General features: G+C 42.9%; 1 protein-coding gene across 2 annotated transcripts in view; it reads right to left on the bottom strand.

Annotated features, from left to right (window-relative positions):
* Nucleotides 1–11184: 11184 nt before the first annotated feature.
* MAU2 (MAU2 sister chromatid cohesion factor) overlaps nucleotides 11185–22102 on the bottom strand; it is a 119862-nt gene continuing 108944 nt past the window's right edge. For both annotated transcript variants that reach the window (XM_033954093.1, XM_033954092.1), the window contains exon 19: nucleotides 11185–20062. In XM_033954093.1, coding sequence (XP_033809984.1) covers nucleotides 19988–20062 — 75 coding nt within the window. In that variant the 3' untranslated portion in view covers nucleotides 11185–19987. The remainder of the gene's footprint in view (nucleotides 20063–22102) is intronic.

Below are 22102 nucleotides of genomic sequence, written 5' to 3'. Positions count from 1 at the left end.
AAGAATAATGGGGATTGAAAGGTTTTAGACAAAGGATCACTTACAGGTCATGGACTTGATGGACCACTGCAGGAGCGGACTGCTGGGCGCGATGGACCCCTGATCTGACCCAGCGGAGGCAACTTCTTTATGTTCTTAAGTATTCTGTAGTTTCCACGTCAACCAGGAAGTGCATTTAGCAGCTTTTACACCCTCGGGTTCAACCAAATATGACAGGGTGTTGAAATTGCTGGATATGCACAGGCTTTTGCTGCAGTACTTAAGAGGTCACAAATTAGTTTCATTTGTCCAATCATTTGTTTGTGCTGGTAGGTGCAGCCCATAAGGGCACACTGGCTTCAAAAGCCACCATTTCCAGATGGATCCGCATAGCTATTTCGCTTATATCGGAGCTGGAAAGTGACCTCCTCTTATTAAAGGTTCATTCCATACAAGAGTTGCTTCCTCGTGGGCAGAGTCTTCAGTGGTTTCCTGCCGGTACCCAGGGCTGATGAGAAGAGGCAGATGGAGCTGCAAGCAGTCAACATGTGGATGCGGCGCTGGTGTGAGGAAGAAGGATTCCACTTCATGTGCAACTGGACGACGTTCTGGGGGAAGAGCAAGCTATTCAGGAAGGACAGACTCCACCTTAGCAGAGATGGAATGAGGCTATTTGCTAGCAACATCAAGAGAGAAATTTTTAAACTAGGAAGAAGGGGAAAGCCAACAAGTCGACTGAGAGAGAGTCGATGGTTCGGGAACCGGTATACCCGGAAGATACCATGCAGGAAGATAGAGAGGAAAACTCACCGGATTACGGGCAAGACAGATCGAAAGGAACACAAGAGGGAAGGAAATGCAAGAAAGGAACAGGCTGCAAACTCAAGTGTATGTACACAAACGCAAGGAGCCTAAGGAATAAGATGGGTGAATTAGAAGCTATGGCACAAAAAGATAACATGGACATCATCGGCATCACGGAAACATGGTGGACTGAAGAAAACGTTTGGGACACTGTGCTACCGGGATACAAACTATACCACAGAGACAGTGGCTCAAAAAGGTGGGGGAATTGCCATATACATCAAAGAGGGAATTGAATCTACTGGAGAGAACATACCACAACAGACGGATAAGTTAGAGTCTCTATGGGTCAAAATTCCGGGAACAAATGGACTGGCAACGAAGATTGGCATCTACTACCAATCCCCAGGGCAGTCCAAAGAAATTGATGGAGAAATGATGGATGAGATTAAACACAACTGCAAGAGAGGCAACACAAGTTATCATGGGTGACTTCAACTATCTGGGGATAGACTGGAACCTAGGCACCTCCAGCTGCATTAGGGAGACCAAGTTCTTGGATGCTGTACGCGATTGCTTCCTGGAACAACTTGTCAAGGAAAATACAAGAGGAAATGCAAATCTGGACTTAATTCTAAATGGACTGCGAAGACCGGCACAAGGTGTAGAAGTAGAAGGGACACTGGGAAACAACAATCACAACATGATCCGCTTCAACCTGGACGCAGGGGCGAAACATCCGTCCAGAACGACGGCCACGGCACTGAACTTCCAAAAAGGGAATTACGAAGAGATGAGACTCATGGTGGGGAAGAAGATTAAGAAGAGAATAAGCACTGTAAAAACACTAGAGCAAACTTGGAGCCTGTATATACCGTGTATCAACAAGGGATCCAAGAGGAAAAAGAACAAGGAACCGGCGTGGCTCACTGTAGAGGCGAAGGAAGCGATCAGAGACAAAAAACTTTGTTTAAGGAATGGAAAAGGTCAAGAACGGAGAAAAACTGGAATCTAAGCAAACTCAGCTGGAAACAACCACACAAAGAATTTAAAATCTAGGACAGCTTCCTAAGGCATAAAACAGGTGTGGACACTATTGGCTGTAGGGGAAGGCTAGTTCTTGTTCTCAAAAGTTTCTCAATCTGTTAATTTTGAAAGGTACAACCACAACTGATGAGTTTTCAGGCATTCTTGTAATAGTGTTTCTTGTACAATCCCACTTTATTCCAGGACCAGTGGGTTATTTTCATCTACCTGCCAGGACTTTGTAGGATGCCTCAAATTTCAGAGGCTATAACCCCTCCCCCTCATTACTGTGTATCCTCAGCTTACCAGTCTTTCTTCCCACAAGCCAGGCTGTAGGAGCTTATCTTTTCTGCTCGTGTTTAATTTCTTGGAATTTAAAGTATTTTTTCATTCATGATTTCACCCTTGTTTTGTGGAGGTTCTCTGCGGGGATATGCTTGGCTGTGGGAAATCGCAGACCTTTGGAAAGAGTCTGCTTCTAGGGGTTCCCTGCTTGTCAGTAAGCACCCTGCCCCCTGGACAGCCTGCACATCAGATCGAGGCTCAGGGACCATTCCCTTGGGAGCTTGCTCACCCCAGGTTCGTCTGCTAGTGGGTAGAGTGCAGGCTGAGCAGTTCGGTGGAGGCATGACTGGGATTGGAGCCAAACTGCATTCCTCTGCCAGGCATCTGCGCAGCATGTCTTAGAGTGGCGGAGCTCCGGTCAAGGTGGTCAGGCCAGTGGGGCAGTCAGAAGATTTGAAACCCAGATTTCCAGTTCACTGAGGCAAAGCATCTCCTTGTGAGCTGTTATCAGCTTTGTCTGCAGTTTCTCTCATTCAGCACATGTCACAGTGAGTACAGGTCGACAGCCTGAAGCAGCAATTTTTTTTTTTTTTTTTGGGGGGGGGGTCGTGCATGCCCTACCCCTTTCCACCTCTAAAATCCCCAAATCGCTCTTTTCTGAAGGCGCCTACACTTTTCCCGGGCTATTTTTCTTTAAAATTGGCACCCATGGTGGCCATCTTGGATTTTTCCTGGTTTGAATTTAAACATTTTTCATACTTCCAAGCTTCATTTTTTACAAGAAAACTTAATAGATAGCCTCTCCAGAGCTGGATGAGATGGATTCATGCCTTGTTTGCGGTGGATGGTTGTCAGATGCGCAGCAGTGTTTCATGTGTGCTGCAGCCCACTCAGGGTGTGCAGCTTGTCCGGATTCAGTCCCCTTGACCTCCACAAAAATGGCATCAGGGACCCTGGGGAGTGTGCTGGTGACGTTTTGGCAAAACGCAAGTGCACCACTTGCAATAAACCTCACAAATCCTCCATATAGTCCAAAACCAATGTGCAGAGGGCGGCTCCCGCTGCAGAAAATGGGTTTTCCCCGGTATTTGTGGATATGCTTTATCAGGCATACTTAGTTAAAAAGTCTGCCTGTTTCCCTTCTACCAGCCTCTGTACCGGTCACAGGGATCTTTGCTCCGATGGCTCAGGGTCTGTTCTTTTGCCCTCCCTTGGGGGTGCTGGTAGGTATGTCAGTGGTGCTCACAGTTGCACCATACACTCTTCCCATACCTCTGCTTTCGCCGGGAGGCGCAGCGGCTGTTGCAGATGTGTGGCGCCTTTGGCAGATTTCTAGGATCTGGACCAGTGCGGAGCCCCTGATTTGGAGGAAGATAATAACAACTTTATTCTTTTATACCGCCATAACCAAAAGTTCTAGGCCGTTTACACTAAAAAGAGCTGGACAATCAACAAAATACAATAACACAGTAAAAAATACAAATATTTGTAAAATAGAATTTCAATAATAAAACTCATTAAGTAATAAACTTATCGAATAATGTGGTCTTAATTAATTTCCGAAAACTGCAATAGGATAAAATAGCTTGCTGAATACATTTACCTAACCAAGATTGTTGCCTACCAGCTTGAAATGCTAGGGTCCTATCTAAGAAGGTCTTATATCTACACCCATTAATTTTTGGATAAGCAAATAAGTAGAAGTTTTTAGTTTCTCTTGATGGTCTATGCAACACAAAATGAGGAAAAAGATAAGCTGGAGACAATCCCAATATCAGCTTAAAGCAGATACACTTCTCCCTTCGTATTCGCGGTTTTAGCATTCGCGGTTTCGATTATTCACGTTTTTTAGCTTGCTGGCTCCTCCCCCCAGATTACATCAGCTTGCATAGAGAAATCGCTGATTTCAAGCATTTACAGAGAAAATCGCTGATTGCCAGCACTTTCTTCACCGTGTTTTGCCTCTCCATCAGGAACAGACCAGGTCTCCCACCGTGTTATTCGCGGTTTCACTATATGATGGTTTTTAATAGAAAACAGCAAACAACATATGAAAAAGTTATTCAAGGTTTTTCTGTATTTGCGGTTCTGTTAATCCCCTATCACAGCAAATACGGAGGGAGAAGTGTACAGGAAAATTTGAATACTACTCTTGCCTCCAAAGGCAGCCAATGAAGTAAACGATAATATGGACCAATATGGTCGTTCTTTTTTAAACCAAAAATCAATCGAACAGCTGTATTCTGAATTATCCTTAATTTCCTTAGAATTTTTTTGGGTGCTCCTAAATAGATGATGTTACAATAGTCTAAAATATATAAAACTAATGCCTGCACCAATAGTCTGAACAATAAAGGATCAAAATATTTTTTATGGTTCTTAATTTCCACAATGTAAAAAAGCATTTTTGTACCACTAAGAGCTTTTATAAAGCTGCGCTAGAGACTTAATGCGCTAATTTGCCCCTTACAGTAGCCGCTACCTCCTCCTTTTGAGCAGGTAGTAGATTTTTGGCTAGCGCGCACTAATCCGGTGCATGCATTAAAAATGCTAGCGCACCTTTGTAAAAGGAGCCCTAAGTTCGTGTGTTCTGCTAGTGTTAAATGTCTATCTAGTGTGACTTCCAGAATTTTGATAGAATTAATAATCGGGTAGTCATGACCATTAAGATGAAGCAATGAGTTAATTTTGTCGTTGGGATGTCCTAAAGAGAAAATGTAGATGTTGAATAAGGTAGGCGATAGTGGAGAATCTTGGGGCACACCAGATGGGTTGCTCCATGAATGAGAATAGTTACCATCACAAATCACTTGATAAGATCTTTTCTTCAAAAAAACCTTGAAACCAGTTCCAGACCCTTCCTGAAAGTCCTATTGTGTCTAAACAACTCAACAATATTTCATGATCTACTAGATCAAAGGCACTATTAAAATCTAGCTGAAGAATAGACTATGAAGATAATCAAGCATTGAAGTTAAGACAGTCTCCGTACTATATCCTCTTCTAAATCCCAACTGATGGTCATTAAGGATATTAAATTTATCTAAATAACTTACTAATTCTAAATTAACTAAACCTTCCAGTAATTTGGTAAACAAATGAATGCTTGCTATGTGTCTATAATTGGATTTCATGGCAATTGATACCTTCTGATCTTTAAGAATAGGGGTAACCAAAATTTGACCCAATTCATCAGGAAATAGTCCCTTATTCAAAGAAAAAATAGCCCATTTAAATAAATCCGCTTTAAAAGTAGATGAAGCATTTTCATTACATTTGGGGGATACTGCGCAGATTATTCCAGCACATACACCTTGTTGATTTACTCAGAATCTGCTGGAATTGAAGCTGCAGGCTGAGTAACCTGTCACTACAGAATATCCTTCTTGAGTGCCAAAGACAACAATCTGAGCATAAACAAGATAAATCCCCGGGACCAGATGGCATCCATCCAAGGGTAATCAAGGAACTGAAGGGGGCTATAGCTGAACTGCTTCAACTAATAGGCAATCTATAGATCCAATTGGGAAGGATTCCGGAAGACTGGAAAGTGGCGAATGTTACGCCGATCTTCAAGAAAGATTCGAGGGGAGATCCGGTAAACTACAGACCGGTGAGTCTGACCTCAGTACTGGGAAAGATGGTAGAGGCACTGATAAAGGACCGCATCATTGATCACCTTTACGAACACAATCTGATGAGGACCAGCCAGAACAGCTTCAGCAAAGGAAGATCTTGCTTGATAAACTTGCTGCACTTCTTTGAGGGAGTAAACAGGCAGATAGACAAGGGTGACCCAGTTGACATCATATCTGGATTTTCAGAAGGCGTTCAACAAAATTCTGCATGAACAACTATTTCGAAAATTGCAAGCCATGGAATCGAGGGTGAAATACTCACGTGGATTAAAAACTGGCTGGTGGATAGGAAACAGAGAATGGGGGTAAATGGACAATACTCAGACTGGAAATGTATCACAAGTGGAAAGCTGCAGGGTTCGGTGCTTGGACCTATGCTCTTCAACATATTTATAAACGACCTGGAAATTGGTACGACGAGTGAGGTGATTAAATTTGCAGATGATACAAAGTTATTCGGAGTAGTGAAGACCTGCAACGGGATATAAACACGCTCAAGAAATGGGCCGCGACATGGCAAATGAGGTTTAACGTTGGCAAATGTAAGGTGATGCGTGTCGGTAACAAAAATCTTATACACGAATACAGAATGTCCGGTGAAGTACTTGGAGAAACCCCCAGGAAAGAGACTTGGGAGTACTGGTCAATAAGTCAATGAAGCCATCTGCGCAATGCGTGGCGGCGGTAGCGAAAAGGGTGAACAGAATGCTAGGAATGATTAAGAAGGGGATCACGAACAGATCAGAGAAGGTTATCATGCCACTGTACTGGGCCATGGTAGGCCCTCACCTGGAATACTACGTCCAGCACTGGTTGCCATGCATGAAGAAAGACACAGTACTACTTGAAGGGTCCAGAGTAGAGCGACTAAAATGGTTAAGGGGCTGGAGGAGTTGCCGTACAGTGAGAGATCAGAGAAACTGGGCCTCTTCTCCCTTAAAAAGAGGAGAATGAGAGGGGACATGATCGAAACATTCAAGATAATGAAGGAAATAGACTTAGTAGATAAAGACAGGTTGTTCACCCTCTCCAAGGTAGAGAGAACAAGTTTCAAGTTTATTTAAAATTTCTTATACCGCCCAATCAGTCTTCTAGGCGGTGTACAAATTTGTAAAAACAAAGGACAAACTTTAGGTAAAATAAAAGTTTGAAGTGACACTACGTCACCAAACTATAACTATAAAAACTTAAAAAAAAAACTATTAAAAACACAGACAAACAAGAAAATAGAGTAAAAGGCATTAGGCAAAGTAAAAGAAAACAAGGAAAAAACAGACAAGAACATAGGGTAAAAGGCAAGAACTACAATAGGCAAAGTAAAAGAAAACAAGAAGGAGGGCTGCTGTAAGCTCAGAAGTAATTTCACTCAATTGCCCTTAAAAGGACAGTTAGGCCTCAAAGGCATCACGGAAGAGAAATGTCTTTAGCTTTGTCTTAAAGTTTTAAGATTTGATTCTTTGCGTAAATAATTTGGAAAACCTTCCAGTTGATTTTTCAATTTATTCAGTTCCAAAATGTCATTTTTGCATCTGTTTCCTTCACATATAACCAACAATTGGAAGAATTATAGTAACCTAAATTATACATTTTGGTGGAATACAATATGTCATATATTCAAAATGGAAAGAGCGGTGGCAATACAAAGAGGGACATATACTAAATTTATAAAAATATGGGGGCCATTGACAAAATATTGCAATGAATAAATAGTAGGATTTTTCTTCTTCTTTTCTTCTTTTCAATATCTTCTTTGTGACACACATAGAGGGGGGGGTAGTGAAAATAATTTTTACATAATATGATATAATATAATATACAATATGTAATGTATGATTGAAAAGTAATAGAAGGGTGGGGGGAGGGAGAGGGGATAAAAATATATTTAGAATATGATGTATTAGATATAAAAGTGATATTGTGTATTCATCAATTGTATTTTAATATTTTGTACACTTTATGTAAAACTTGAAAATAAAAAAATAATAACAAAAAAAAAAAAAGATATTTGATTAGAGGGCAAATATGGGGGGGGGCGTTATTTTTAGTATTTCATAATATATGATTATATCAATAGTTTCATTGTAATAGTACTTGTATGTAATATTGTGATGGGAGGGGAGGATTTTCTATTTAATAAGAATAGTTTAAATATTAGGTTTATTACATAATATTCAAAATATTATAGAATATTAATTTGAAATGAAATGTTATACTTAAAGTGTTATATGAGAATTAATCAAGTGTGTATTTATAAGTTCATATGAGTTTATCTGCTACACTTGTTGTAATGTGCAAAAATGAATAAAGAATTTAAAAAAAAAAATAATAATAATTTGGAAAACTATTCCAAAGAGAGGGGGCAGTGAGAGAGAAGATGGTAGATCTCATTGTATATATAAACTTCAGTGATGGTATAGAGAAAAGGTTATAGCTGTTGATCTTAGGGACCTAGAAGGAATATAAGGGGTAAGAAGATTATTTATAAATTCCGGTTGATTGTTTTGTCTAGTCTTAAATGTTAACATAAGAATTTTGTAAGTGATTTTGTGTTCCACTGGCAGCCAGTGGACTTCTTGCAACAAGGGGGTGACATAGTCAGATTTCTTTTCATTGAATATGATTTTTACAGCGGTGTTTTGTATTATCTGAAGTCTTCGTATTTCTTTTTTGGTTATACCTTTATAAAGGGCATTACAATAGTTAATGCACGAAATCACGAGAGTGAATCAAAATGTTCAAAGATGCGGCATCTAATAATTTCAATAATGATCTGATCATACGTAGCCTATAAAAACAACGTTGGACCACTGTACTGATATGAAGATGATAATTAAATTTATTATCAAAAGTTACTCCAAGTAATTTAAGTGCAGATATGGTTTTGATTTGAATGTAAGAGGAGATTGCAAAGAAAGTCCAACCAAGAGTTAATCTTTTCTAATTTTTGGTTTATACACTTTATTTCTAAAGGATAGTGATGGGTACATGCGCAGAAAAAAAATGAGAACCCCACCCCAACAGTGGGAGAGATGCCCAATGTCTCCCGCCGCCAACTGACACACACCACTGGCAGTGGGAGAGATGCCCAGTCTCTCCCACCCAACACACCCAGAGGTAGTGGGAGATGCTCAATGTCTCCCGCCACCAACCAACACCTCCCTAACCCCGCCTCAGCAGCGAGAGAGTTGTCCACGCTCTTCTGCCGCAACGCAACCCCGCCCCGTGCCTCCAACGACTCCAGCCTTCTCTCCCTTACCTTATTTTCAGATGGCTAGCTGGAGGGATGCCTACTCCTTCTGGCCTATTTAACACATAAAGTGGGAGGTCCCAAACATTTTCAAAATGAGTAGTATCTTATTTTCTCACGGACCTCAGTGGTACCATCTGCATGCCACTAAACATTTAGAACATGCAGAGCAAGTGGCACCCCTAATCGTCATTGGTCCCTTATACTTTTTGTCATTTTTCATAAATAGTTTATTCTAGTTTATATTTTAAATATATTATAAATATATCGGTACTTATCTTTAGCTACGCGGGTGGGGGTAAGCACTCCGACGTAGACTACGTTTCGCCCCGCAGGGCTGTATCAAGGAAATCCCCCTCAAATAAACCAGCTCATGCTCCCCGCGTTAAAGTTTAAAGACAGTTAACGCGGGGAGCATGAGCTGGTTTATTTGAGGGGGATTTCCTTGATACAGCCCTGCGGGGCGAAACGTAGTCTACGTCGGAGTGCTTACCCCCACCCGCGTAGCTAAAGATAAGTACCGATATATTTATAATATATTTAAAATATAAACTAGAATAAACTATTTATGAAAAATGACAAAAAGTATTGCTCTGCATGTTCTAAACGTTTAGTGGCATGCAGATGGTACCACTGAGGTCCGTGAGAAAATAAGATACTACTCATTTTGAAAACGTTTGGGACCTCCCACTTTGTGTTAAATAGAGTATATCTGGGGAAGGTCTGAAGAGTGTTTTAGCCATTGTTGAATTTTTGTACTCCTTCTGGCCAGCAGGCCCACCTCTTCAAAATGGCAGGCCTTCCCCTCCCTGGTGCATCCTGGGATGCACTGGGGTTGGGGCCTGAAGCTCTTAATTGGCCAAGGTTAAGGCCCCTCCTAAGAGTGGGGCCTTTTGTGTCTAGGCCAATCACAGCCTTAGGCCCCTCCCCAGACGCAACCAGGGCTGATTGGCCCAGATGCATAAGGCCCCACCCAAAGGAGGGGCCTTAATCTGGGCCAATCAGAGCCTCAGACCCCTCCCCGGTGCATCCCAAGATACACCAGGGAGGGGACAGCTCACCATTTGAAGAGGCGAGCCTGCTGGCCTTAGGGTGTAGGTATCCCTCTGGCCAGCTTTCTGAAAATAAGGTAAGGGGGAGAGGGCGGGGGTTGGAGGCACACGGGGAGTGTTGCATGGTAGTGGGAGAATGTGGGCAATTCTCCTGATGCTGAGGGGGGGGGGGGGGTGTTGGTTGGGCAGGAAAGTCTGGGCATCTCTCCCGGTGCCAGTGGTGTGTCGGTTGACGCTGCCAAAGGGGGCTATAATACACGCACTCAAGAAGAGTGCTTTTACTACTCCCACTAAAAAATAAAATAGACTACAATTTAGGATTCTTCATGTAATTTTTTTTTATTTTCATTAGCCACAGTCAAAACACACACCACAAGATGAACTTTTAACAGTGCTGTCACTGTACTGGCACCCCTGGACGAGCCGCTAATTTTTGTCACCAAAAGCCAACACCATTCTTGAAGAATGGCTCGACAATTTTTAAGAATCAACTGGAGTGCTCATTACTGAAGAGCCCTTGCATGGCAGTGTCAGAGACTGCTAGAAAGCTCACTAAAGACTGTGATAAGCCATTTTGTTAATCCGCCGCTAAAATGCATGTAGGCTAAACTGTCAGAATCCAGTTTAGCTACTGCGTTATAGTTTTGAGAATCTGGGCCCTAATCTTTCGTTGTCATGTACGTTTCCTTCCCTTGACTAAAGACACTAGACATCTCATGGTTTTCAGGATTTAACTAAGTTGTATATCTGGTTCTACATTCAAAGTCTGAGGAGTGCTAGTTATATCAGTCCAGCTTGCTGAAGTGAGGTAAAAAGTAAAACAGCAATGCTGAAAAAGTTGGTACTCAAGCTGATAGAGAGGTGGAGATGTGGATGTGAGTGCATGCACTGCTCAAAGTATAGGTTTAATTACAAATGTTTATAATCTGCTTTTCGGTGAACATCAGTAAAGCAGTATGTCATACACCAAGAGGACTGTACATCACCTTGGTCCACAATGCAAGAAAAAGGTGACAGTATATTTTTCAAATTAAATTAAATAAATTGCACAAGCAAACATGTTTCTGGATGACTTAATTTTGTTAAGAAGCCAGTAGTCTGCTACAAACTTACACTAAACCTTTCACTCAATATGGAACTGAAAACCAGAAAATGACCAAATTAAATGTTAATTTTATTTAAAAATTCTTCTAATAGAAAACAAAATAAACCAAATTTCAATGCCAAGCTAACATCTAATGTTATATCTTGATACTCCAAATTTTTCATTACAGTATGTACAAACTGTTAAAAGCAACGGCAAGGGGTACAGTTCACATTTCTTTAGCGTTCTAGAAACCTGTAAAAATACATTATACCTGACGTAACATAAAAAATTTTTGTTGTAGCAAACATGATTATACAGACAAAATGATCTAAGGACAGAGAGCAAGGAACAATTGTGTCTGAACCAAACACACCTTGTGGTTCCTCTAGAAGTGGAAAGAGAATATCTACCTCCATCCAACAACAAAGTAGGGGTATGAGAGGGAGTTCTTTAATTATGGTGTAGAAACACAACTTTAACAATATGCAGTGCAATTGATGCTTCTTGTACAGAGAGATACCCATAAGTCCCAGGTATATACCAATCTAATCTAAGGAACTTTTGTATTTAAGAAATAATTAAGTTAGTAGTGGTATCTACCATAAAACCCAGAGAAAAGGGATTGCGATTTGAAATGTGAAAGTTTCAGTTGCCTGATCATTTTAGTTAACAGCAGTGAACTAATTTGTTGCTGCTGTCCTGTCTGCAAAGCACCGAGGAACTTTCCACATATGGCTATTCCAGAAAAGGGCATGCAGTTACTACGCAGTGCAGTTTGGAGTGGGGTGTTTGCCTTTCACTTTCTTCCTCCCCCCCCCCCCCCCCCCCCCCCCCCCCCCCCCCCCCCCCCCCCCCCCCCCCCACCGTCTGTACAAGATATTTGAACACACACTTGTGTTAGCCCTCAGCTGCAGTTTTACCTACAGGAGTGCAGACAATGGTATTTTACCTGCCTTTTTCTTTGTCCCTGTGTACTCCTCTCCCTTTACCCTTGGTTTGGAGCGAAGCCTTGCAATGCCACTTATCTATTAGTTGAGAGTCCCTCTCCTTCTGCTAAGAACTTTAGATGTTGCTTTTGTGATCTGTTTGAGCCCTGGGTTGGAGACTAAGGGTCAGCAAGCTGTGCCATCTTTTTGTATTTACAAAGACTTTTCCCAGTTCTTCAAACGAGTCCCTACAACCTTTTTGTTCACATGGTTGCAGGAAGCATCTGCTTAGATTTCAATGCATACATTATTATTCTTTTTTTGTGCATGCTCTTATAATACACCAAACATCTTCCTGGGACCATTTTAATTACCATTAACTTATTTTTCAATTAGGGGAGGAATGTTAAAGAGAGCTATTTAGAAGGCACAGCATTTCATACATGTTCACAGAAGGATTGATTTTATCACTGTTTTTTTCTGTCTTATATTTAAACTTTCTACAGGGCAAGGATGAGCTGCTATCATTTCACTGGACAAGTTAAAAACTGCTTAGAGATCAGATTTCACAAAAGCTGTACAGCTCACTGTATAAAGGAGATTTTCCCTATCAGCAGGAAATTAGAAAAATGATTCAATTTCAGAGCAGCTTGTTTAAAGATGAGTTTATGTGTTTAAACTGTACACTTCAGTGTCAGTTAACTTTTGTTTTATATATAATAGAAGTGACATTTTACATGTCAGATGTAAAAATAGCTAAAATCCCATTAGTAACTAATATAAGAGCATTTAATAATTAAATAATTTAATATACAAATATAGTCAAAATAAGCTGTACAAGTTTCTGCAACAATTGAAGCGCTTCCAAGACAAAATATTAGCAAGTGTCTGCTACAGTGGGTAAAAGGCACCACCCATCATGACCAAGAAAGGAAGAGAGCCAGGATGATGCAAGATCAAGTCTATAAAAATGGGAACAAAAAAAAGAGCTATTTTAAGTAAGTAATGGAGTAGCCTTGAAAAATTTCCAAACCAATGAATGCATACACAATAATGGGCAGAAATTTCAAGGAGCTTTTGGCTAGTCAGCTCTGAACTGGCTGAAAACTAGAAAGCCACTGGAAAGGGTTCTTCATGAAATAAAGTGTACAGTGTTACCCCGGTCATTCGCGGTATTTTCCAACCGCAACCACTGACCAGAAGAGGACAGCTGGAGAGGCAGGAGAGCAGCCAAAGCGTCGGCGAGTGAAAGAAATCACTCGCTATATGCTCCGACCGCCTCTTCCTGCACTAAAGTCGGGCCTTACCAATCAGGAGCTGCTTTGACACGAACTGCAGAAGGATATCCCTTTAAGAACTTGAGAACTCCTTCCCTTTTGCAGCACCCTCTTCAGTTATTCCTTTTGCAAGCAAACTCAGGGATGTTGTGCTCTGTTCTTCCTTTGTTTTCGGTATTTTTTCCACCAGTATTTTGAAGTTATTTGTGGCTTCAGCACTTGGAGGTCCCCTTCTCAGGGGCATACTCTGCTGGGGAAAAGAAGCAGTAGGACTGCTGCGCGCAGGCCAATCTCGAGAGTACCTAGAGAGCCAGCCTGCTTTTGGTCCTTTCAGGAGCTCAGGGTCTGTCCCCTTGGAAGCGGCTTGCCTGCTGATTCAGTCAAGCTAGTCAAAGGCTTGAGTGTAGGCTGTGTGGCCATACGAGTAAGAACCCTGGGTTATCAGGGAGCCCGCTGCATAATTTCTCCCCTCTTCGCTGCGTGAGGAATCTCGGGGATGGGAGTCAGCCAGAAGATATCCTTCGATGGTTGAGGTCTGAGCAATTTCTGAGGTAGAAATTCTTCCCCTGATTCAGACAAATAGGCACCTGTTGTCACAGAAGGTACTCCCATTATTCGCTTTGGAGTTTTAGTAGTTTCTGGTGTTAGTATTCAGGTCCCCCTTCTCTAAAACTTTAAAATCGCTATTTTTTGTATTTGGCTTCAAAGGTCTGTTTTTTGGCACAATTTTTTTACGGTGGCCATCTTGCATTCTGTAATGGTACAAGTGACCAAGCACACCTTCCTAGTGAAGATGGAGTTATGCTAAGAATACACAGGACTGTACACTGGATGCACTGGCTTTGGGTATCAAAGCTGCAGCTACTGCCTCAGTTGTGGCGTGCGCCTGCTATACCAAGCTGCGGACTAGTCCCTCAGATTGGGGATTTCTGTCCTCACATGTTTAATGAGGGTGTGGATTATGTGGCCGACGCGCTTTATGACATCATTAGAGTCCTATGTAAGGTTTAAGCTTACTCCATTTTGGCATTCAGGGACAAATGGGAACAGATCTCATCTGACCGATGGGTGCTGGACATTATCAGGGAGGGTCACATTTTATCGCTCCCTTCCAGCTCTGTTCCTCATCTCCCCAGCCAGACAGACGGAGAAGCAGGTCAGTCTGAACGACAGTACAACAACTTTTAGACATTTGTGCCATAGAACTAGTTCAAGAATAATCAGGCTCAGGCAGATACTCTTTATAATTCATAGTGCCTAAGAAAGGCACAGAAGATTGGAGGCCTATTCTGGATTTGAAATATATACCTGAGATCCTGGAAGTCCCTCACTTTCACATGGAAACAGTCCGCTCCATCATAGCGGCAGTGGCTCCAGGAGAATTCCTTGCTTCTCTTGATTTGACGGAAGCTATCTTCACATCCCCATCTTTCAGACTCACAGAAGATATCTGAGATTTCATGTGCTTCAGCACCACTTCCAGTTTTTGACTCACTCTCCTCATCGGTTTGGCCATGGCTCCACGTAACTTTATCAAGGTCATGGTGGTTGTAGTGGCCTACCTTTGCCAGATGGGTGTCCAGGTGCATTCTTACCTGGATGATTGGCTGACCAGGGCCCCCTCACTGGCAGACTGTGAGCATGAGGTCCAGCAGGTGGTGAGCCTCTTACAGAAACGTCATCTTCAGTCTACTCAGTATTTGGAGTAGCTGGGTGTTCTCTTCAACACAACACTGGGCTGTGTTTTTCTTCCCAAACCACGCAAACAGAAGATCAGGACGCAGATCCTTGCGATCTTGGCCTTTCCAAGCCAGGTCTTCCTTGGAAGTGGTGCCCTGGGCAAGAATACATCTGTGCTCTTTCTCCAGCACTCTCTTCTATCCAGATGGTCTCTGCAACATCATTCCCTGCAGATACGGCTCTCCTGGACAATGGAGACAAAGCACAGCTTGCATTGGTGGTTTCAAGGGGAGAACTTGGAGAGGGGCATGGGTGATCCTTACAACTGAAGCCAGCCTCAGTGGCTGGGAAGTCCTATGCAGAGCAAGTGGTCTATCAGTTGCAGTCTTTCTTGACAGGGAAAGTGGCCAGGGTATTTTCAGACAACACCACCGTAATGTCTTATGTAAAGAGACAGGGGGGCACCAGAAACTCTGCCCTTCGCTTGGAGGCTCAGATGCTATTCCAGTGGGCAGAACTTCAATTGTAGGCTCTATCAGTGGCCCATGTTAAAGAGAAGAGAACATCCTAGCCGACTTTTTCAGCTGGCAGACCCTGGATACCGGAGAGTGATCTGTCTCAAAAAACATTTTCCCTTATCGTCTAGACTTGGGGCAACCAGGCAAGGATCTCATAGCAATGGTTAAGAGTGCGAAAGCAGCCGCTTCTACAATTGCAGAATCGAGCGGGGAAGCACAGGGCTGGAAGTCCTGGTCCAATTGTGGCCCACAAATCTGCTTCTCTATGAGTTTCCACCATGGTATGTTGGATCATCCGCAGGATGGCGACCCATCAGGTTCTGGTGATCTTGGTGGTGCCACACTGGCCCCAAAGACCTTGGTACTTGGACCTGGTGTGTCTACAGAGAGGCAGACCCCTGAAGTTGCCTGTTCATCCAGGGCTTCAGTCAAGGTCTGGTTCTGATAAAGAAGCCGGAACACTTTGGTCTTATGGTGTAGCTCTTGAGTGCATGGCCTTGATTTGGAAGGGTTATTTGGAGGTTGTGGTTACGATTCTCCTTAGGGCTAAGAAACCGGTGATGGTTGTGGCTTATGCTAAGACCTAGAAGACCTTCCAGTTATGGTGTGCCAAGGAGCAGGTAGAACCAGCAAGAGCTCCCGTTCCAGTAATCCTTGCCTTCCTGCAAGGATTTGTCCCTCAAGTTGCAGAAAACCGGTACTTCGTGCTTTCAGGCTTGGAGTAGCCTTTGGTCTCTGGCTTCTCACCTGGATGTGTCTTGGTTTTCAAGGGGGGCTTTGAGGCTAAGATCCCTATTGTGCAGACCGTTCCAGTCTTGGGACCTCAATGTGCCTGGCCTGTGTTCCTTAAGAGCCTCTTTTGGAGGCTACTCTGCTAGACCTTATGTTCAAAAGAGTGTTTTTGGTTGCCAAGTCTCGAAAAGAAGGATCTCAGAATTGCAGGCCATCTCTTGCAGGGAACCATTTCTCTGTTTCACGGAGTCGGGTGTTTCGCTGCATACAGTTCCTTCCTTTCTTCCAAGTGGTTTCCACCTTTCATGTTAATCAGGAGCTTCGCCTGCCTTTCAGCCTATGGGTTCAGACAAACGAAATAAGCTTCTGCGTTAGCTGGATGTGCACAGGGCCCTATTCATCTACCTGGAGAGGGCTGACTCAAGGCTTTCTGATCGTCTTTTTGTACTGACCTGTCACTCGAGAAGGGGCAGGCCAACCTCCAAGGCAACCATTGCTAGATGGACCCATAGGGCGATTTCCTCTTCCTTTCTGACAAGAAACAGCTGCCTCTTTCCTGAGGGGTAGTGACCTCCTGGCGTGAATTCCTGGAGGGGTAGTGACCTCCATTTTGCTTGATGAATTCTGCAGCGCTGCTACCTGAGCTACTCTTCATATTTTTACAAACTTCTAAAGAGTAGATGTGGCATCTCGAAAGGATGCCACCTTTGGGTCCTCAGTACTGCAGGCAGGCTCATCTGTCCCTCCCTAGATGTATGGCACTGCTTTGGTACATCAGCTCAAGTATGGACTCCTGTGTATCTGCGACAGAACAGTAATCTGAGTTCTATTAAGATACACAGGAGTCCATTCTACCTTCCTGTGTGGACTTGTTTTGATATGCCTGATTTCTGCCTTGGACATTGCCAGTGTCTGTCTTGGGACATCTGCTATTATACCTAGGATAAAGAAAAGATGTGTTTCAGGGATTGGGTTTTTTTTCCCTTTCTCATTCCTCCTGGGAGGGTCCTATAGCTCCTGCTTGTTACCTTTAGCATGTTGGATCTGAGTTACTCATACGAATGTTTGTTATTCTCTGTTTATTGTTAAATATTTATTTATCATTTGTTCTGTTTTCTAAGTTTCAGAGCTGAGCGGAATTTGTTTCTTGCCAGCGGAGTTCCCTGTGCCTGTCCTCTTTTCTTAGTTTCAGTGGAGTTCAATTGCTTTGCTACCCATTGAGGAGGGTGGTCTACTGCAGAAGAGGATGAGTTCTCAAGTTCTTAAAGGGATAGGGGGGGATTGTATAATTGAAGGAAAAAGTAAAAGGAAATAAGAAGGTTAAATGAATTAAGAAAATAGTATTGAAAGGGAGGGTGGGTGAGGGGTTTATATATATATACAAATGTTATCTTGATGGAGTTATCAAGTGTTGTTTTTGAGCCTATGTATTACTTTTTATTGTACACTTGTTGAATGATTAAAAAGGAATAAAGAATTTTTTTTTTAAAAAAAGGGATATCCTTCTGAAGTTCACAGGAAATGGGAATAAACAGCTCAAGTATGGACTCCTGTGTATCCTAGCAGAAACCAGATTACCCAGGTAAGAACCTAATCTGTCAATCAGGATTGGCCTAGGGAAGGTTAAAACATCATTCAGCTAATCAAATGTATCGGAGGTGGCTAGAGTCTTACTCTGTAGCTTTTGGACACCTTCAGTTTTCACCTCTGTTATATTTCAACTTAAGCAGAACACTAGCTTTCTAGCAAGTACCTCTCAAACTTAAGTTTTCACAATGAACACAACTTGGCTCAGTCACTCATCATAGGAGGCTCCCTAACTCTTTGAGCAGGGTCATGTGCTGTCAGGGAAGCAGTTCTGTGATATGATATTAAGTGAGGTGCCTCTGGGGCTTGGTTTCAGATATAAAAGCCTCTCCTCCAGCAGTTTAGATTTTGCTCAATTTTTCAATATATGATTTTTTTTTTCATACTGTTACTGAATAGTAGAGGAGCTTCAAGCTCTTGTCCTAGTCAAAGCTTTCTCTACAAGCCTCAGGAAAAAAAATACATTTTTAAAACCCAGAAATGAAATTAGAGCCATACAGTAGGCAAGCACCAAAATAGGAAGGTGTTTTGCTTTTCTCCCCTACCTCTGTTTCAGGCAAAAAAAAACTATTTATAGAAAAAAGGGTCATTCTCTTTTTTAATAAAATGGGTAAACAAGATAAGCTATTCCCTAGACTGCACCAAATTTTAATTTTAACAAAAACATCATATAACTACTAAATGAAAACTACTCTATAAAATATATTTGCATTGATTCTTTACTAATAAAGGACAAAGATGAGTCATAAAAATTATATAAAGAGGTGGGTTAATGGAGATGGATTTAAGAGGACAGATAATAAAGCTGACATTCTTTTCTGCCTCTTGGCTGTAAGAAGTGCTGTTCTTCACCTTTAATGAAGACCCCAAAAGTACACAAGAGCAACACTCCATGTTGCAAATGCCTAGAGCCAAGGGCAACACCATACAAGGAGAAAAGGAGACAAATCATACAGCTCTGAAGTGCAATCAGGTAGTTGCAGGGCCAGCCATCTACTAAAACTATGCCACAGCCCCAATGCAGCTATCCCAGGAACTAAGCCGAGACGGTGCCAGCCATAGCTTGGCAACCTATTGCTCAGGTTGCTGGCGCTCATGCAAAGTCAGGTACCTGAGCTGTTATATCCCTCCCCCCAAGAGTCAAACTGGTAACAGACACATGCTAATACATCTGACTTTCTTCACAAGTGATCAGTTTGAAACTAATTTCTTTTAAAGATTGAATAACTCTTTTAAATTAAGCTTGCAAGGAAAGAATTTCTTCCCAAGCCTGAAAGCTTCCATTCCTTCCTCTACAAACTCTATACAGTACTATATTTAGTACAGAACAAATATAATTTGAATGCACCAGTGGTAAAAGAAAAGAAAATCAAAACACAAAGTGAAATCATAAATATAAAAATGTGTATATAAAAGCAGCTTAAAATGCACTTCCCGTTGTGAAGCTCCAAGGTATTTATTTGTGTGTTATTAAATCTTCATCTGAGATAAAGGAAAAGCTGGCAGAAAAAGGTTTGCTGACTTTGCACAGATGGTGCACGATGCCCTATGCCTTTTCAAAGGAGAAAAGCAAAGCAAGGTTCCCTTCCTGTGGCAGCAAAATGTCAGCCCAAGCAGGGGCTTTGAGTTCTCTTCATCCAATCCAACCTTTCAATCATAGCTGATAACTTAATTTAAAAGTTGATTGTTCTGTTAGGTCCGTCCTTGGGAAACATTTCATCCAAGTCAGCTTTCTAAGTCAAAAGGTTCCCAAATGATCTAAAACAGACTTTCCTCTTCGGTGAACTTCCTCTGCTGGTTTGTGGTACAGAAACAGCAGTAATGAAGCACCATTACTTTATCTGGTTTAACCTGGCTGAAAGAAAACACTGGTTTTATTCTTGTGTATTTTCAGCTCTCCTAGCCCCTCTCTGTTTTCTAACCTTGATTCGAGGTCTGTCCGTCTCAAGCTGAATAGCATTCAGCTACCTCTGCAGGGCCAGAGAGTAAACAAAATGCACAAGAGATTTATTTCTTAATGTAGAAAAATAAGAATTATTAAAAAGTAAAATGTTGCTTAGGTTTAAAAAGCATACAGCACTACTTAGTAGTGATGCAGCCAGGTCTGGCAGAGTCACAGTTGGCAAGGTTTGGAGGAAGGACAAGGGTCTCACAAGAGGCTAGCCAGGCTTGTGGTGGGGCCATTCTGAGCCTGAAACTGGACAGGAGGTGGGCCATCTATCCACTGAAAGACAAGAGGGAGAGAAAAAAAGTACAATTAAAGATATAAAGTTTTATTTATACACACAGTTTAGCTACACTTTTGTCTCTTTGCCTATGTTAATAAGTAGTAGGTAAAGAACAAGTGTCTTATGAGTACCGCCAGAAAAAGTATTCCACCAATCTATAATAAAACGCTAATTGCGCATGCGCACTTGCGCCACATGTTCCCTGATCCCTGATGTGGCGGCAAGAGTGTGCATGCGCGTTTACTACGTCACCAGGACTCCAGGACGCGCAGAGTGGCGGCTGCCGGGAGGAGGGCAGACGCCGAAAAGGGCTCGACCCAGTGCAATGAGGGAGGAGGCCACGGCAAAAAAACAGCTCTCTCAAGACCCGCCCCCCTGTCCCGGTACCCCCATCCCCCTCCAGGCCGGCATGCACCTCTCACACCCTGTCCCCATACTACCTTCAAAATTGTGTGAGGTACATTGGACCCGCCTCTGCCGTGTCCGGCTCCACCGGAAACAGGAAATTGTGTCGGAGGGGGGGCGGGACGCGATCGAGGGAAGACTGCGAGGCTGTGGTTGACAACAAATATGAATTGTTGCTGCTGGGCGCTGGTGAACTCCCAGAAACAAGTTTGAAGGTAGGGCACAGGCGGTTTGAGAATGAGGGAGAGAACATAGCTGGGAAGAGTTGAAGATTGAAGGAGAGGCGCTCTCTCTGAATTTACTTTACAATTTTCATTTGTAATGCGTCCTTACCAGAATCAGATCAAGGCTCACGGAAAGAATGCTGGGAATTCCCACAATTAATGTAAGTGTGGGGGGCAGTTAACTGTGTGTGTCACAGACTTAATGGGTGTGACTTGGTATCTTTGGCGTCAGGTTTTGGTTTGATTGCATCCACTTTTGTCACCCCGTGGATGCCAGCTGTTAAACTGGCCTGGTTTACACTGGATTCTAAGTTGTGTAGGGATGAAAGGGTTTGAGCTGTGCAGGTACGCTTCAGATCAACGTTTTCTATCACCATTACTTCCCCCCCCCCCAAAAAAAAAAAAATTTATATTTTTTGTTCAAACTATCCCTGATCTGTCGGGCAGTGGCGTCAAGGACTCCAGGGGCAGCGTGGGATTTGAACCCACAACCTGAGGCTATAGCTGTAACCACTCACTCGGGCCGGGGGGGAGAGGTAAAGGGGGCTGCTTTGGGGGGAGGGGTGTGCTGGGGGGGCCAGACAGCAAACATACTTTGCTCTGGGAGGGGGGGAACAGAAGGGGGCCATGGAGCAGGCAGGCATGGCACAACAGGGGGCCAGGGGGAGAGGGAAAGGGGCCTGCTTTGGGGGGATGGGTGTGCTGGGGGGTAGGCAACAATCATTCTTTGCTCTGGGAGGGGGGAACAGAAGGGGGCCATGGAGCAGGCAGGCATGGCACAACGGGGCCAGGGAGCGAGGGAAAGGGGGCTGCTTTAGGAGGAGGGGTGTGCTAAAAAAAAAAAAAGACAGACAGACAGCGGCCAAGGAGAGAGAGAGAGAGAGAGAAAGACAGACAGACACATCTATTCTAGCACCCGTTAATGTAATGGGCTTAAAGACTAGTATCAAGATAAAAGGATAGGACAGACTACCTTTGGTGCATGTGATAGTGTACAAAAGTTGTCCCACTAGCACTTCACTCACTTGCACCTCCCATAAAAACAACAAAGGCTCTATTGGAAACCTGCACAAGGCTGCCTTTCCACATCCACTAATAGAGTGAACATAGTAGATGACGGCCATCCAGTCTGCCCAACCTGATTCAATTTTAATTTTATTTTTCCTTCTTAACTATTTCTGGGCAAGAATCCAAAGCTCTACCCAGTAAAGTGCTTGGGTTCCAAATCCTGAAGTCTCTATCAAAGCTCACTCCAGCCCATCTATACCCTCCCAGCTCATCCTCAACCAAAGGCCATATACAGACACATACCGTGCAAGTCTGCCCAGTACTGGCCTTAGTTTTTCAATCGTGGGAGCAGCAAATTTTGCATCACCATGCTCCACAACAGTTGCCACTGTTCCCTTT

The sequence above is a fragment of the Geotrypetes seraphini genome, chromosome 8 (assembly GCF_902459505.1).
Source record: "Geotrypetes seraphini chromosome 8, aGeoSer1.1, whole genome shotgun sequence".
In the NCBI taxonomy this organism is placed as follows: domain Eukaryota; kingdom Metazoa; phylum Chordata; class Amphibia; order Gymnophiona; family Dermophiidae; genus Geotrypetes; species Geotrypetes seraphini.
Note: the sequence above shows the minus strand (reverse complement) of the source record. Positions and strands in the feature narration are given on the sequence as shown.